This window comes from Camelina sativa, chromosome 7 (genome assembly GCF_030686135.1).
Source record: "Camelina sativa cultivar CO46 ecotype springtype chromosome 7, ASM3068613v1".
In the NCBI taxonomy this organism is placed as follows: domain Eukaryota; kingdom Viridiplantae; phylum Streptophyta; class Magnoliopsida; order Brassicales; family Brassicaceae; genus Camelina; species Camelina sativa.
In genome coordinates, this window is record NC_141886.1 from 31497007 (window position 1) to 31514685 (window position 17679).

Genomic DNA, 17679 nt, shown 5'->3' on the forward strand with positions numbered 1-17679 from the left:
GTTTCCATTCAATGAGGTATATATATGATCCCACTTTTTCGATTCAGTAATAACTTGAATGGTTTAAATACACAAAGTATGTTAAAATGTGCGGCCGTCTAATTAGCATGCAATTACACGCTTTGCTGACCAACAGCCATGGAGCCTTTTTTGTTATTTTCAAAAATAAAAACAGAAAGAAAAAAACTCCATTTTCGTTGAAATTAGGGTTGTTGTCTTTGGTGTGTATTCGTACCATACAAAAAAGTGAGACAGAGAGTTAACATGATGACGATAATGGGTGTTGGAGATCAAACGGGAGTTCGACGAAATAATAAGTTGAAAATTATAAAAAATCATGAAAATGTAGAAAAGTTAAGAAGTTAGTTGATGAATATTTACATTTATTTTTAAATTCTAATTTACAATTTTTATTTTGTCAACAAAATTCTAATTTACATGCTCTTTTCCCAAAAACAATACATGTGTGGGGTAGACCTAAGCATGTGTAGTGTACGCTATTGCTCTATATAACTCTTGCGCGCTTTGGGGTTTGATAAAATTAAAGTGAGACATGATCTCGTCAAGAAAATATAAACGATGTGGTTTAGGAGCTGCATTGTTCATTGCCTATATCTTCTTCTTCTTGATCTCTCTCATGTCTTTACACTACGTATCTGGTATAGATCCAAATCCTTAAAAAAAAAAAAAAATTGAAAATTAATCCTTAAAATTATTGCCCCTTTGAGTAAACTATAATTAAATCTGTTTTATTAATCACTTTCTGGTTTTTATATATGTAGCAGGTCATGATCATAAACAAAAGGCGAAGGAACCGGTTCAGGGTTCAGAGCCTCCCGAGTGTGCGAACAAGTGCCTGAACTGCAAGCCTTGTCTTCCTTATCTATTTGACATTCATGATCATGGTGCTCATCATGATGATGATGATTATAGTGAAACATATTATCCCGTAAGGTGGGTGTGTAGATGTAGCGACAGAGTATTTGAACCGTGAGAATAGTTTCAAGAATTAAAACATTATGTAAGCGTGTTGCTTCTCATGGATTCATATTTGATGGTTTTTTTGCTTTTTTCTTTTTGTCGGAAATTCGGAATTATACTATCTTCAAATATATATATAATCAGGGAAACTTCTACATATACTCGGCTACTCCTCGCGCGCATGAGTTCATAAATAATGATGGTGTGTGTGTTACAGTAAGAAAAAAAAAAAAAAAAAAAAAAAAAAACTGATGGTGTGTTTGTGGGTATCTGTGTGTATCATGCATGTCCGTTTGAGGCACCATCCGCATGCGTAACAATACAGGTCTTGGCTTTAATGGGCCTACGGAGGGAGCCTTAACAGATAAAGTGAGGGCATGGGCCGACTAATTAAGCGTAAAAGCTTCAGACTCCAGTACCGAAGACTTTTTCTTAAGGTCCAACCACGATTCTTCACCGTACGTTTTTGTTTACCTGTGTGTAAAAAAATGACCGTCTCAATATATCGCATCTTATTTTTAACTCGACTCTCGACACCGCCCCCGTAGAATAAGAAATTAATTATCGAATATTTCTGCCTCAGGCATAACATCCCTAATTAATGATTCCCTTATGTTCATGTAATTAAGGGATATATTTATACCAATCAGATTCATAATTTTAATGTTTGTGACGATATCCATAAATCAGATTTTTGATGAATTACCATAACATGATCAGAATCTTATATATAGTGTGAAGAATCTCACACGTATCATTTTCTTCTCAAAGCTTCGAAAGAAACCCTTAAAAAACGTTATTATCTGCTGAATACATTTTAATAATCCATATAGCGTGACAAGAGAACTGAGGCCGTAATTGATAAAGAAAAAGCATGAGAGTGATGATGACGACGAATGTGAAGCATTGAGAGATCTCTCACCGCTTGCCGTACGTCTATGTCGATATTCGTCAGCTGAAGACTATAAACGTGTCGACTGTTGTCTCGGTCCGAGATGCACTGTAGCTGACAGTTACGTTTAGACTTTGTCTCCATCTCCTACGCAACCCAGCACCGTCAATTTTTTCTGTAAGAAACTATGTAATGACGGGGACAAAAGGACGAAGGGTGAGTCCCACTTTCGCCCATGTGGTTGTGGTCAACGTGTCAAAGTACTAGAGGCTCTACGTTGACTACGATATAATTTTGCTATCAATCTATGGATGGTCTCTCGTCCGTAGAATAATTTCACTATTTTTTCACTTGGCTGGTGTCAACCAATAATATAAACACTTATCTTTTACAATCTATAATTAAATTATGCGGCTTACCATTCATTTATATAAAGACTCTAGTAGACGACTGGCTACTCATTTATATAAGGTACATATATATATAAGTGGTGTTAGTTTAATGGAGTTATTAGTTTAAATTTTAAAGTAGTTGGCACCCGAGTAGGTTCATCATGTTATTGAGAAGCACATCTGCTCCGATACTGAAGTCGTGGCTTCCACAACACTGCTCGAGAGGATCGTCTCCGGACCAGGAGTCACAGCTCCAGCCCCGGTCAAGATCGTTGTCTCTTTTCTCATCAAAGTCCATAGATGGACACACTGGTGAGCAGTTGCACCAACAAGCTCTCTCCGAGCACAAGGATAGTGTTCTTAAATCAACAACAAGCAACGAGAACCACAACGAAAATACAATACCACGCAGGCAACGCAGGTCATCTTTAGATGAAACACGTTACACGAAAAAGACGACTTTGGATCTGTCGTCAACGTTCTTAGTGGATAGGCTGTTCTCGAGCTCAGGACTGGGAGAAAAGGCCAGTTATGATGACGATCGTCTGGAGACTCTTGTGAGTGGTGGTGGTGGTGGGATGGGCAGCAGCGGCGGGAAGATTTGCAACGGCGGTGGTGTAGGTGGAAGTGGTGTTGACGGCGGTGGCAGTGAGGACGCTACCGATTCGTATTACAAGGAGATGATCGACTTGAATCCAGGAAACTCGCTTTTGACTGGAAACTACGCTAAGTTCTTAAAAGAGGTAATTAATTAAGGATTTTATCAAGGAAAACATATATAGTAAAAAATATTTTTATTAGCCGTTTATATTTTGGTTTCTTTTTACTATATAGGATATTTTATACTACAAGATATTTAATTGTAGAAGATTCATATATAATACACGTGTAAAGAGTGTACTGCATATACGAAGAAAAAGCAAAAAAAAAACCCAGAGTTTTCATGTTTAGTTTCAGGAAAAACCGTAGTCGTAGAAGAGAAGAAAAGAAACGTTGTCATCGAAAAAAACCTAATGTATATGATGAACAGGTGAAAAGAGACATGAAAAAAGCAGAAGAGTATTGTGAAAGAGCGATTTTGGGGAACACCAACGATGGAAACGTTCTTTCTCTATATGCTGATCTCATTTTGCACAACCACCGAGATCATGAAAGAGCCCACTCGTACTATCAACAAGCCGTCAAAATGTCCCCCCAAGATTGGTAATTTTGCATAGTTTTACTATCTATAATCAAACCATTTCACAAGCTAATTAAGGGCAAAGACTTGGGATGCTAACAATATTGTTACAAAATTAATGGTGCAGCTATGTGCAAGCTTCATACGCAAGGTTTCTATGGGATGTGGAAGAAGACGAAGATGAAGGAGAAGAAGAAGAAGAAGAAAAGAGTGATGATATTAGCCATGTGCCTCCTCCAACTACCATATTCCGTGATTTTCCCCATCACACTTCTCTTACCGCATCATCGTAACTAATAAGACACATGTCTACACCATTCCGTATGTTCGTATTGAAATAAATATAACATATAGATGCATGTTTAATACTCGTATGCAAATGCAATATGCGTGTATAATACATGTTCATAATATTGTGTAATATGGATATGGTTTTCTATGTGTCTCTATGTTGTGTTATAACTTATAAAGTATGAAATAGAGAAAACATTAGGCATTTGTTTGTCGAAAGTATGATAGAATTGGTACAGATCAATTTTGTTGACAACTTGACATCAACCAACTTTATTAGCCAATCCCACAGATATTTTGTTGACAACCAAAATATCTGTTGAGAAAAAGAAAAAGAACAAAAAAAACCAAAAATATCTGGTTCGTACTTGGGCTTAGACGTTGGATTTCTCGTTAGCAAGCAATTAAGAAACCCGCAGATATTAGTGGGCTATTAATGGGCCATAATTTTAATTTATGGACCATACCACGGAACCAGAAAACGATTCTAGGAAAGAGCCGAAGAGGGGTGAAAATGCAAGGAGATTCATTTTCATGTACTCTGTCTCTCTAAATAGTTGATCTGACGTCCAGCTAAGAGGAATTTTTATTTTGGGAACAGTGATCGAATTGTGAGATCAAAACACACTGGCCATGTATGAATCACAAACTTGTTATTCGTATATTCAAACTTCCTTACTGTTTATTATTGTTTGATCATACACCGACACCGGCAGGCTTTCCGATATTTTTTTTCTTTGGTGATGAAACTTTTCCTCCATGTAACGAAGTCAAGTCAGGAGGAGTTATTACATATCACATATAGTTGTGTACCATAAAATAAAATATAGGGGACTATTTGACACAATTTTCTATGCTATCCCTATCTCCCATAGACTTGGAGTATTTATAGTTGAACCGTCCTATAAAGGGCTATGCCTATGTCAATGGAGAGAGAAATATACTGTAGATGACCTTTTAAGGGTATTGGTCGCTTTGACTAATGTAAATTTTTACAAACCGTTCGAGCTGTACAACTTGTAACTTTTTGCCTAACTCACCTACAAAAGCGAAAATTAATTAGACAAAAAAAAAATATATTGTTATCTACAACTAACTCCATTGGTAAACACTTTTTTTTCTTCAAAATTCAAATGAAACAGCTGTAATTGAGTCATTCAAACCAAACAACTGATTACAAGTTTACAACAACATCAAGTGAAAGAAGACGAGATTAGGAGGTTTGTCCAAATCGTTACTTTCAAGCCGACAGAGAAACTCAAAAACAAGATTGATAATTATCCTCACTCGGTTTTGCGTCCCACCAAAACAAAATAAAAGAAGAAAACAAAAGAAAAAAAGGAGAGAAATCAAATCAGTGATCTTCTGCGGAAGGGTGCACCTGTTCTTCACCAAGCTCGAGGAGATCGTCGCCGTAGATTTGATCAAGCACAAGAACCAAACCCATGGCAAAGGCTCCATCAAAACCAGGCTTCACGTTCAACGAGAAAACGTCTTTCCCAAGCATCACGTTCGTTGAGGCATCCACTTTGCGCCGTATCTCCGCCACCTTCCGCCTCGTCTCGGCCTCCACAACGGTGCAGCTCCTTTGCCCGAAACTACCTTCGATGAGATACTCGCCGCACATGTAGTCCCCGTACACCTCCACCGTCACGCTGTTCCTCCCGATTATCGACGATCTCCTGACCCCAAAGATGGGTTTCTGACCGTCCGATCTCTCCCCGAGATAACCTTCCCATCTTCGTCGCAAACTCGGCCTCTGTTTCACCGTTTCGATATTTTTTTTTTTTTAAAGGAAAACAGAAACAGAGTAAGTTTCAACTCTATACGAGTTAACTCATTTATTCAAATCTTATAAATAAATAAAAAAGCACCTTTCGTCGGAGGGTGAGGAGACAACGGCCGTGAGCGTCCATGAGGACAACCTCGTCGGTGTCGCGGGTGTTGGGGCCACCGTAAGAGTCCACCCGAAAGACCAATCTGCCCTTGCAGTCATAAACCGTGAAACCATCGCCGGTGAAAAAAAGAGAAGTTTTCCGAACAGTGAGGCTTCTTTCTTCCCCGTGTATAAATTCATCGTCGACGAGCAAACCATTCTTCATTTTTTTTCGAGTTTATGATGCTTGTTAGCTCTAGAGAAGACTTGTGCTTGCTACTAGCTCTTAATTATTACTATTGGGAGAGGGAGGAAAGTGAAGGTTGGGGAAAAAGGAAAGACAACGAGTGCAAGATTTATAAGAGTTGAAAGACCACGACACGGTCCTCCTTTAAACCAATAAGAATCTTCTTTTTTTTTACACCCACGAATTTTACTGTTTAAGCTAATACGTACTTGACACGTGGGGCTGACTCCTCGCCTGATCTTTTTTTCATTAAGTTGTCAATTTATTAATAAGTACATAGATGCGCTTCACTCCATTTTTTTTTTTACGTCACGTTAAATGTATCTAATGTACCATCGTCCATCGCGTATTTCATGTACAAAATACATTTGTTTCTTCAGTGTTTCTTTTGATCGGCTTATACCGTTATACGTACGTACATAACGTTATATCTAAAATACACATGTGACATAATATTTCATAAAATTCCAACCTCTATGTGATCTTAATTCTTAAGTATAAATCTTTCAGGTATTAATAGATATATCTCAAACATTTGACCAACACATATAGTGGTTTGTGTTATTACCATCCATGTATCACCCTTCTGTTTCAGAATCGCACGTGTTGAGAAACATTATTAAAAAAAAATTGTATATTTAACTGGTTTCATTTAATTAATGTACTTAAATAAATATTACATGTATTATTCGTATACTTTTGAAGATTCTTGTTTGACTGTCTTCGGCAAACCTGTAACCTTACATTACTTCTTTCTTTCCGATCACTGTTTCTCCTTCACTCCTTTATCCTATTCTTACAATATTCCACATATATTATACAACGATTATACAATCGCTACAGATCAAAAGGTTACTTTTATCTTTCTATCTTTAGTATTTTTTAAAAACAAAGGCATCTAACAGTGTGGGCATCAAAGTTGCATATTATCGATTCCCCCCCCCCCCCCCCCCCCCTCCCCTTTATGAAGTTTAGTTACTATAACAAACTTAAATCTCATTTCTTATAACGTTTAACATTATGATATTGATGTCTGACGTTTAACATTGCATCTTCTCAACTTTTATAAATTAAAGCTGTATAAGCTTTACAAAATCTTCTCATATCTTAAAAACCCAAAAAGAAAATAAAATATTCTCAGAATATCTCGTCGTTGAAATTTTTTATATACTCTCTATTGTTTTGTTTCTATATAAAATATGAACCTTCCATGTTACCATCTAAGTCCATGATCAGCTAAGCTAGTCAATAGTACTAAACTTGTTTTAAAATTTGGTTCTCAAACGAAACGAATTTAAACTGTGGAAAATGTGTGTTAACGTTATACTTATATCTCGACCGACCCCATATAATAATACACATATTTGTTGTGTGTGTATATATATATCTATTTGCATTATTTCAGTTTTCAAATAGACCCATCAAGTGGGCATGTATGGGGAATAAAGATTCTCACTCCCATAATTGAAGATAATAATCCTAACGTTCCCATCAAAAATTATATAAAGAAATTAGTAGCATATAATTTTTTTTCTCAATATTGTAATTTTGGATGATAGCTAGGAGTCTTTTTCTCAATATTGTAATTTTGGATGATAGCTAGGAGTCTAGCTAGTGAAACTTATATAATCACTGCCATGGATTGTGAATAACTTATATAACTCATTTGATCGTAAAGACGTTTTTGAACAATATTTATATATTACGTACTCGTTAGTTGCTACACTATATAACTGAAGTTTGGATTTGGTGGCAGTCATAAAACTTGGAAGAACATGTATAAATTTGATTTTTTCTGATGGGAGAAAGTTTCTCACATCTATAACTTTTGACAAGATTATATATAGATGATGTGTACGAATGGTTCCATGCGTACGTTATAGAGCGCATGGATGCAGTGAGAGATTAGTTGGCTCAAGTGTTCTACCAACGATCAAGAAGCCTAGATCGCCTTCTCAGTGGAAGGAAAAAATTGATGAATTCCAATTTTTGTATTTATTGTTCTCTTTCAACATATGTCCTGACTCCTGACCATTAATGCGAAATTCATTTAACAGATCAGAGGAGGTAAATTCCATAAAGTAATTTCAGTTTAGGTTTAAATTTAATTTATTTTGAGAAAATAAATAAACTGGTAAACAAAAGAGAACGGGATATTTTATAGATATTTTATTTTGATTGTTTAAGTGATATTTTGCTGAAATATCTAATTAGGTCAAAAGTACACCTGAATTAGGGATTCAAGATTGTTTCAATATATATATATATATATATATATATATATATATATATATATATATATATATATATATATATATCTAATTTTAGCTAATTTTGGATGTATAATATAAGTCCAACGTTCGATCTGACCCGATTGAGTAAAAAGAAGAAAACGGGTAGGAATCATAATGGTAAGGTCGGTCTCTAACCTCCAGCAGAGGGACCAGCACTATGATAACGATATTTAACGCATGTGCACTTAGTTTTTTCAACAATATTTAGATCCGTGCCTGTGTCATTTCTTTTTCCTTCTTCAAACAACATAACATGTATCATGCATTTTTTTTAATTTGCGGGGTGATTTTACACAGTATTAACACCAGACTATATACTAAGTAAGGTAAGAAAAAAACATGTCATCATCGTCTAAACAATGATTAATCTAACTTCCCTAAAAAAGTTACGTGTATTTTTGTTGGTCAGACAAATTTTCTAGATTATCGCAAACCAGGACAAAAAAGTCAAACATAAATTAAGTGTCATAATTTCGAGAATCAAAACACCAGCTCACATAGAAATATTTTATAAATAAAAAAAACTCTTTATTTTTCTGCAACAAGGAAAGAAGAAGAAGAAGAAAACAACACAAGATTGAGAATCAAAGAGCACACTGGAAACTGCAAAGGTGGTTAGAATTAGCCAGTAGGATATAACTGGGGCATAGGCCTAATCTCGATACCATAAAGAATAAGGCCTCTCTTCTCAAAAGGCTTCTTAGTCTCCTTGAGGCTCATCTCTATCTCACCCATATCTCCTCTCCTTTTGAAGAAGTGTCCCAACTCCACCTCGTACCAACCGTCTCTTCTCATAGCAGCGCACTGAGCTTCTTCTTCAGTGCCTGGATTTTGCATGAGACTCACCAGGGAAGGCTGAACATGATTATCAGTGTCAGGCAAGACAAGGGATGCCTCTACAGGCTGGCGAAAACCGTATGGAGTATCGTTCCACTTAAAGACAAGGTAAGAGGCGTAGAGGGTGTCATCGGAGAGAAGGCTCATGTTAATCTTTCCAGTGATCTCAAGCCACCATACCAAGATCAGCTCAGCCACTTCTACGAATCTGTTAAGAAGGAATAACGCAGACGAGGAGGTCAACGTCTAGACAAGGATAGGAAGGTAGCTTGTAAGGAAAGAAATAGACCTGGTATTAGGTAAAGTGATCCACTGCCAATATCTTTGGTCATGCCCCCAAACAATACTCAAGCACCTCGCTGCCATCATGTAGCACTTTTTACCACTCTTTCTCTCCAGAGAAAAGCTCTGTTTTGGTTACATAAATAATGCAGTCATCAAAATATGATATCACAGGGGAAAACAAAAAAAGGCATTCCAATGATCATCTTAAAGATATTATAAAGCCCAATAGATTAATTACACAGGTTATGGATCTTTGACTACAAGGCTACATAAAGGAGATTTGCCTGAACAGAGCTTTTAACTTTTGCAGAATCATCTACTTTTGACTAGCTAGAATAGACAAACTTGGTTGTGGCAAAACAAGATAGAAGTCGGATCAGATCAGATCAGATCGAAAAAAAAGAAGGTTACCAGATGGGCGTCGTTGAGAAGAAGAGGGTTATGAACGAGGGAGAAGAAGAGCTGTTTCCTGGTGGGAAGACCAGCTGGTGCCGCAAAGCCAGCGGGGAAATCAGTCGGTAAGAAATGATTCCAGACATTGTCGGAGTCTGCGGCGGATCTGAAGATCCTGGAGACCGCCGATGATCGGCAAACGTCAGCAATCGTTGTCAAGGAAAGGATCTTGGCGATGCAGTCCTCTGGCAGCTTATTCATTTGCTTGCTCACACAGTTTTATCTTTGTATTATTGATTGTTACCAATCTTTTTCTTTTTCTCGGTTAATATGTTTGTACTAGGACTACGATATGAACATCATTCAGTGTTTATATATATACTAGTATAGTCCCCCACAGAGATTTAATGATTTAATAAGTAAGACGTGGAAGTCGTGCATTTAACTTAAGAGTTTAAGATGATATTTATACACTATTCAAAGTGTTATCTTGGTGATGATGAAGAACACCTGTCTTTTTCGTACTCGGTTTCCAGATTTTGCATGACTAGAGTAAGCAAACCACCCACGTGTCCACATTTCTTTGCTTCCCAACTATTTATCCTGTATGTAATTTACTCTTATCCAGGTAATCAATTTAATCGTTACATTCGAGACACTTGTGCTGATTCTCTAAATCAGATTGAAAGATATTTTTTTCCAACTCTTTTGCCAAAAAATAAAAAAAGAAATCATAATCAAAGCTGAACGGGCCATACAGTGGGCCATATTCTTCTTTTATTGTCACCCATAGCCCAGTTTCTTTTTTTTTTCTTTTTTTTTTTTCTGCTGAAAAATGTTTATGTTTCTTTTCAGATGAAATATATTTTTTCACTGAGACGATCGATGATGAGTAATTAAATTAATTCTCTCATATGTAGGAGGTCTGGAAAATACGAAAGGGATTTTATAATTTAAATTTATGAAGTGAGTAACAAAGCATTAGGAGAAAAAGGGTTTTGGTTGGATTCGTTAGCTTACAACACACAATCATCATCAGACACTTATTATTAGCTTCCTAATTATCGAGAATTTTATGGCCTCAAAAAAAAATAAAAAATGATGATTCTAAATCGGATATCTGACTCCAGCAGCTAATAGCCTCTGCTGCTCCAGCTGCAACCATTTAAGTAAAAGTGCCACAAACTTATTATCACATCAATCATTATCATCCAGTATGTGTATAAATTACTATTAACAAATTAAAGTACCTGGAAGAGTTCATGCATCATGTTCTTGAGGTAATGATACTCATGCTCTACTACCTCAAGTCCTCTTAAGCACCTGATCGAAGCATCATCATTTACAAGTACAAGAGAGCATTTGACTTAGATATTCACCTATTTTCCTAGATTATATTACAAATGATAAAATTAGCTAGCGTTTAATTAGTAGTACCCTGGGCGGTTGCTAAGCTCGGAGGCAGAGCGGAAGGCAACACATACGTTACGAACCCTACGAGCACCAATGCTGGAACTGCTTCCGACCAGCTGATTTAGGTGCAATCCTATTTTCTTGTAGTCCGAGAATTCTCTATCCATCCTGCAAGTTACGTTCATTTATTTATCTACAATCATATCATTCATACGTACATATTAATTTCGAAGAAAGATGGATGGAAACACAATACATATATAAGTAAATAAGAAATGAAAACTCACAGCAATAATCTGAGGTTGCGGAGTAACTTCTCGGATTCATCAAAGTAGATATTAATGACATCATACACAAAGTTTGGTGAAGTCTCATCTTGAAGCTGCTGAAGTTGCAAGAAATGCTCGTCAAGCACTCCCTGGTGGAATAGGGAGGCTAGGAGCCGGTTGATGTCGGCTTGAAGCCGGTCCACACCCAACCCCAACATCCACAATGGCACACCCGTCTTTCCTCTCTTCAATCTTTCCTCTTTCGTTCTTTCCTTTTTTTTTTACTATTGAACCGGTCGTCTTGCTTCAACTCCTATTTGGGTTCGTTGAAGGAAGGGTATTTATAAATTATATGCATGACTGAGGTGAGGTGACCCACTTCTTCTATTCAAATTTCTAAGAGTCAGGTTTACCTTTTTTCCCCCACTTTTACTCTTTCTTTCTTTCTATTTAGTACATTTTTTTAATTTATCCGTGAGAATGAAATATGAAGTTGTTTCACGCGCGTGTAAAATAAGGGGTTTAGTGGAGGAAATGGGTAACAATCGAGGAGAGTGTGGGGAATAAACCGGACCATCACAGAAAAAAGCACAACTCATAAACACTGTACAAAGTGTACTTGCTAGACAAATTAAGACTCAGTGACCGGCTACAGCCGCCTCCCGGTTACCCCGCGTGACTCTGCCAATAGCGGCGTCTTCCCTCCCGACAACCCCCTGCGACCGGCTTATCCTGTCAGATCAGGTTACGCCACCCGCAGCCTCTACAGTCTACATGTTTATATTTCTAAGTGTTAAATATATCTCATCTGCCTTCTTAAATCAACAACTTTACAGCAAAATAAATATGTACTATTATTATTTTTTTCTCACAATTGATATTAATCACTCTGAATAACAAAGTATAACAAAGTATGATCAAATATGGTTTCATTTCTCGGAGAATGAATGCACATGGAATCGAATTAACGATTATATTCTATCAAGTTGTATAACAGAAATTTACATTAGATTAGTATCATAAATTAATCCACTACTGGCACAAGATATAATCATATAATACTAGACTAGTAGTTATATATACTTAGATGAAAGTTAAAAAAATGTGGGCATGCATTAGTTTCTGAGACTGTAAACGCAAAGAAAGGCCCACACTTTGTTGCTCCCTCGTATGACGCGCGACCTTTCCCACTTACTTTGCAGTGAGTGTTGTTCGCTATTTTCCATGCTTCAAATTCAATCCATCCCTTCTCTATTTCTTCTACCATCTAAAAAGGTCTTTCTCTTTCTCGATCTAATCAATACAATCATATATTTTAAAAATAAAACTACACAAGAATACAAGAAACACAAGCACAACACAGAAACATGCGTACACTGTTTCCCCAAGGAACGTAAAATATTCATCAATACTTCACACCAAAGATTACAAGTCCTTTAACTAGTTTTTAATAAGTCAGTACTTTGCAATTATTTTTGACCGAAAATGTTAGTAACATACACTTAGCTAGTAAACAACAACCTGTTTCCGTATGTGTATAGAGATGGTTTACTCAGTATCTTAAACCTGAAAGAAGGACATAATAGTTGATTCCCGACCAATATGTTTGTCACAAATACATATATTTGTGTCACGTACAATAAGGCCACTAATCATCTTTCTTAATTAGTTTCCGTGGAACCGAAAAGTAAATAATTATGAAGCGGTAATTAACGAAGAATTTATTAGAGCACAAAAAGCGTGCTCACACGTAATTATTGAGAGCTACTCTAGAATGTACATGAGAATAGCTATATATATACTAGTATTGTGAATGCGGTTAAAAATGACTGAAAAGAAGAAAGAGCGTGCTTGGAAACAGAACAAACAAATACGATAAACATGAGTATACTTTTTGTTCCATGTTATTAGAGTAAGTAGTAAAGTGGAGCGCATTAATGAGTAGATGCTTTTTAAGGTTATATTACCGATTAAAAACTAGTGATGAAATTATGATTATAGAATTATACTGTACTAGTACAAGAGCACTGAAATTGTCTCATTCGTACGCCATGCTTGTTTGCGCCCCGTGCCTGAGTACCCTATTCACTATAATCACTACCCTCTCAATATATCATAACTCCTATGATTGTTTTTTTTTTTTTAATTTTGTTCGATCCATATAAATAACTATCATATAAATTTGTCTTTATAAATATACATATTCTCTTACAGAAGAAATTGGATTGATATGTTCCATCTCGTCATTCCTTGTTTTGATAAGTTCTCTGTTACCAAACAAACATTATTTTCCCCGGAAGGAACTATAATATGTAAAATTTTGGTAGAGGAGAAGACTGAAAGTTGTTGCGAGTTAAGAGATCTTGAGGTCTTTAGAGCAAAGCGGATCGAACCGCAGCGATAATGTCAGTTAGAGAAATGAGGCCTTGTAGCCCATCGTTCTGGTCCACGACCCAAACTCTGTGTACACGTTTCGTGGTGACCATACGGATTACTTGAGCTAAGGTTGATGTCACGTGACACGTCACGAGCTCCCTCCCTGGTGTTGACGAAGCAGCGGTGAACAAGGGAGTTCTTGGGATTTTCTCAACAAACTCTAGCGCGTTTAGCGGTAACCAAGAACGCAACGTGGCTAAATGACATCCCTTTAGATCACTCGCCGAGAACGTTCCCACTACTCTCCGGTTTCTACCCTGCATGCACCAGAGCAAACACCAATATAATTAAGAGTCAGAGCATCTAGCTTCATCTATAGTACTTATAGAAAGATATCGGTAGATATGTAAGTGTAATTAGTGTAAGCAAAGTCACGTACGTCAACGAGCTGTTTATGATCCTCTTCCTCGCTGGAGGCTTCAACGATAGGAACGGCGTTGAGCATTGCCTTACTCATGCATTTAATCGCATCCTTTACTCTGGCCTGTATAACAGATACAAGTTCTCTTTAATTAATAATCTGATGGAAATTCTCACGTACTTCTTCATTTTTTTTTTTTTTTTAACTTGATTAATTAATTTACCTGACTGGTGAGGGCTAAAACGGTGTCGTGTATGGCGGAGAGATCAGTGACGGTGTGGGATAGGACACTTTGGAGATTAGAGGATCGGTTGAGGAAGAAAGAGATGAGATCCATCTGAGTCAGCATTGCGTAAGAAGAAGCCGATTCCACCAACTCAGGTCCTGAGATATTTTCTATGTTGCTGTCCATTGGAACCAATACTCTGTGGATTCCTTTACTCAACATCTCCATGCAATCCATTATGCTGCATTCATAATACTATTAGAGATTTTCTACTTTATATGCAAAAATTTTGCATAACATTTTCTGATTAATGTCGGTTAGTAAGAACCATAATATTAATCGAAACAACTAATAGTTGATGACAGAAAATAGCCGTATATATACTTGGTCACAAAAAAAAATCTTATTTATTACTAGTTTTTTTTTTTTTTTTTTTTACTTATTACTAGTTACAATGTTGAGAAAGTGTAAAACATTATTAAACGAAAAAATAGTAGACATATATAGCAATAATTAATCTTCAATACTAACCTGGTATTAGGATTGAGAGACCAAAGGCTGAGACCCTCAGGGGAATGACCAATGATAGAAGAGACAGGAGCAGCCATTTTCTTATCGAGTCCACTCTCGCTGTCGTCTCCTTCGCCGGCGATGTGAGCCACAACATCGAGCATCGTCACCATTCCTATGTACTGTTTCCTTGCACTGCCGCTCTGTTTATCCGACTCTATTATCATCGATCCGCCGGCCCCCAGCCATTGGCCTGGTTTGGCAGCCACGGGCACAGCTATAACTCGGTTTGCCACCGGTTTCATGAGCATACCAAGAAGAACGGTCGTTTTAGTTTTTAGTAACAATTTTTATATGAATTAAACGGTCAAGTACTCTAACAGAAAGAAATATATATGCATGGTGGGTTTACCATGGTGTTCAAGGCGTCTGCTAGAGTGGCGTTATCGGGAACTTGGACAAGCCGCCGCTTGTCAACCATAAGATCTTTGACCTTGAACTCCATCAGACGGCTGGACGACTGCATGAAGGTGGTGGTTATGTGTGTTGACTGAGTTGTGTGCACAGAGTCGAAGAAAATGGGACAATGCTGATATCATTCTTTAATTCTTTGTTCTGATGCTTCATACTTCATAGTTACTTCAATACTAGGAAGATGGCACGTATTACATGTGTTGCTCCATGGCATGTGCTTTTTCGAATGCTCAGACCACGCGTCCGTTTATTTAGATTCTCGTCTCGTGTACCTTTTACCCAACAACAAAATGATATTAAAATTAACTGTAGCGTATGTTGGAAAAACGAAATGTAGTGACTGATTTTTATCTTGTGACAAAAAAAAAAAAAAAAAAAAAAAGTGACTGATTTTTATTTCCTCCTCTCAATGGGGGCCCGGCCCACCAAAGTATATAGAAAAAGAATGAAAGGAGCTATCAGGTCCCGTTAATGAAACGGGTCGGATTCAGAGCCCAACACAAGGCGAATATCTCGTGAAAGCAATAAATGCAGGAATCGAGAGAATCAGAAAAATTTGGTTTATTTCGCTACTCTCCCGAGTTATATCCCGTGAAAGCCATTATGACATTCGTGAACGTTTTTTTTTGGACCCACCATATATTTTTTTCTCTTTTTGTGTGTGAACATTTCTATGATTATATACATACACGCTCTACTATACAATTTGAAGAAACCTAAAACGCAATCACACAACAACACCAACCAAATCAAGTTGGGAAAAAAAATGGCACAATTCCGCCAAATATTCATTGTCTTGTCTATCATTTCTCCGTTAGTCACATCTTTCACCGTGATCACCTCCGACTCGACTGCTCCGTCGGCTCTGATCGACGGCCCACAAACTGGATTCACGATGACCAACGACGGCGCTCGCACGGAGCCCGACGAGCAAGACGCCGTCTACGACATTATGCGAGCGACTGGCAACGACTGGGCTGCCGCGATTCCTGACGTGTGTCGAGGCCGGTGGCACGGTATCGAGTGTATGCCGGACCAGGATAACGTCTACCACGTTGTCTCTCTGTCGTTCGGAGCACTCTCAGACGACACGGCGTTCCCGACCTGTGACCCTGAACGCTCTTACGTCTCTGAGTCCCTCACGAGGCTTAAGCACCTTAAAGCCTTGTTCTTCTACCGCTGTTTAGGCCGCGCCCCGCAGCGGATACCGGCTTTTCTTGGCCGCCTCGGCTCGAGTCTTCAGACGCTGGTTTTGAGGGAGAATGGCTTTTTGGGTCCTATCCCTCACGAATTGGGCAACCTTACCAATTTGAAAGTTCTTGATCTCCACAGAAACAATCTCAACGGCTCCATCCCCTCCTCGTTTAACCGATTCTCCGGTTTAACATCACTCGATTTGAGTGGCAACCGGTTGACTGGTTCGATTCCCGGTTTTCTTCTTCCGCAGCTGAACGTTCTCGACTTGAACCATAATCTATTAACCGGACCGGTTCCATCCACATTCGAGTCCTGTGGATCGTTGATCAAAATCGATCTTAGCCGAAACAGAGTCACTGGTCCCATCCCGGACTCGATTAACCGGCTTAACCAATTAGTGCTTCTGGACTTGAGCTATAACCGGTTGTCAGGCCCATTCCCGCCTTCTCTGCAAGGGCTAAGCTCTCTTCAGGCTTTAATGCTCAAAGGCAACACAAAATTCTCAGCAACGATTCCTGAAAACGCGTTCAAAGGGCTCAAGAACTTGATGATTCTTGTTCTCTCCAATATGAACCTTCAGGGCTCCATTCCGAAATCGTTGACTCGCTTAAACAGTCTCCGGGTCCTTCACCTGGAGGGCAACAATCTAACCGGAGAGATTCCTTTGGAGTTTCGGGACGCTAAGCATCTAAGCGAGCTCAGGCTCAACGATAACAGTCTGACAGGTCCAGTACCGTTCGAGAGAGACACAGTGTGGAGGATGAGGAGAAAGCTGAGGCTGTATAACAATGCTGGTTTGTGTGTCAACCGGGACAGTGACTTGGATGATGCATTCGGTTCAACATCTGATTCAAGTCTCAGTACGTGTGATGGAGAAACACCGAGAACAGGTCCTTCCGGTACGGTCCAGCATCTATCTAGAGATGACGGTGATATGCCGGACGGAGTTACGGGCGTGTCAAGCGGTTCCAAGTCTTTGGGGTTCTCCTATCTTCCTGCATTCTTTCTTCTGTTCAATTTCATCTCTATGCTAATTTGAGGGATTATAAAACTGCTGTAAATATTTCCGAGTTTATTGTTAGATGCTTTTTCTCCTTTTATTCAAAAAGAATTAAAAATGATCTT

General features: G+C 38.0%; 6 protein-coding genes and 1 pseudogene across 8 annotated transcripts; 3 read left to right on the top strand and 4 right to left on the bottom strand.

Moving 5' to 3' along the window:
* The first annotated feature begins 553 nt into the window (after positions 1-553).
* On the top strand, positions 554-1069 carry LOC104703431 (EPIDERMAL PATTERNING FACTOR-like protein 8). Its single transcript, XM_010419443.2, has 2 exons — positions 554-659; positions 783-1069. Exons 1-2 carry the CDS (start codon positions 554-556, stop codon positions 992-994), a joined length of 318 nt encoding a protein of 105 aa, XP_010417745.1. The 3' UTR covers positions 995-1069.
* A 1129-nt stretch (positions 1070-2198) lies between these two features.
* LOC104714368 (uncharacterized) lies at positions 2199-3941 on the top strand. Of its 2 annotated transcripts, none has more exons than XM_087457517.1 (3): positions 2199-3008; positions 3296-3468; positions 3573-3941. In XM_087457517.1, exons 1-3 carry the CDS (start codon positions 2427-2429, stop codon positions 3736-3738), a joined length of 921 nt encoding a protein of 306 aa, XP_087313643.1. In that variant the 5' UTR covers positions 2199-2426; the 3' UTR covers positions 3739-3941. The 2 variants fall into 2 exon arrangements, 1 of the variants encoding a protein (XP_087313643.1); XR_015561411.1 differs by having other exon boundaries at positions 2290-3008; positions 3217-3468.
* A 992-nt stretch (positions 3942-4933) lies between these two features.
* LOC104703434 (protein LURP-one-related 5) lies at positions 4934-6174 on the bottom strand. The gene is made up of 2 exons (XM_010419445.2): positions 5611-6174; positions 4934-5495 (listed from the first exon to the last, which is right to left on the bottom strand). Exons 1-2 carry the CDS (start codon positions 5836-5838, stop codon positions 5091-5093), a joined length of 633 nt encoding a protein of 210 aa, XP_010417747.1. The 5' UTR covers positions 5839-6174; the 3' UTR covers positions 4934-5090.
* Positions 6175-8646: 2472 nt separating this feature from the next.
* LOC104703435 (F-box protein PP2-B11) lies at positions 8647-10138 on the bottom strand. The gene is made up of 3 exons (XM_087457518.1): positions 9687-10138; positions 9280-9398; positions 8647-9198 (listed from the first exon to the last, which is right to left on the bottom strand). The coding sequence occupies exons 1-3, from the start codon at positions 9927-9929 to the stop codon at positions 8775-8777; spliced, it is 786 nt and encodes a 261-aa protein (XP_087313644.1). The 5' UTR covers positions 9930-10138; the 3' UTR covers positions 8647-8774.
* Positions 10139-10597: 459 nt separating this feature from the next.
* LOC104703436 (pseudo histidine-containing phosphotransfer protein 6) lies at positions 10598-11665 on the bottom strand. The gene is made up of 4 exons (XM_010419448.3): positions 11369-11665; positions 11106-11249; positions 10919-10991; positions 10598-10823 (listed from the first exon to the last, which is right to left on the bottom strand). The coding sequence occupies exons 1-4, from the start codon at positions 11566-11568 to the stop codon at positions 10776-10778; spliced, it is 465 nt and encodes a 154-aa protein (XP_010417750.1). The 5' UTR covers positions 11569-11665; the 3' UTR covers positions 10598-10775.
* Positions 11666-13512: 1847 nt separating this feature from the next.
* Positions 13513-15478, bottom strand: LOC104703437 (SNF1-related protein kinase regulatory subunit gamma-like PV42b). The gene is made up of 5 exons (XM_087457520.1): positions 15292-15478; positions 14905-15175; positions 14371-14614; positions 14166-14270; positions 13513-14043 (listed from the first exon to the last, which is right to left on the bottom strand). Exons 1-5 carry the CDS (start codon positions 15407-15409, stop codon positions 13723-13725), a joined length of 1059 nt encoding a protein of 352 aa, XP_087313646.1. The 5' UTR covers positions 15410-15478; the 3' UTR covers positions 13513-13722.
* A 496-nt stretch (positions 15479-15974) lies between these two features.
* On the top strand, positions 15975-17672 carry LOC104752524 (protein TOO MANY MOUTHS pseudogene; annotated as a pseudogene). The gene has a single exon (XR_015561412.1). The product of XR_015561412.1 is annotated as a protein TOO MANY MOUTHS pseudogene (transcript).
* Positions 17673-17679: the final 7 nt, after the last annotated feature.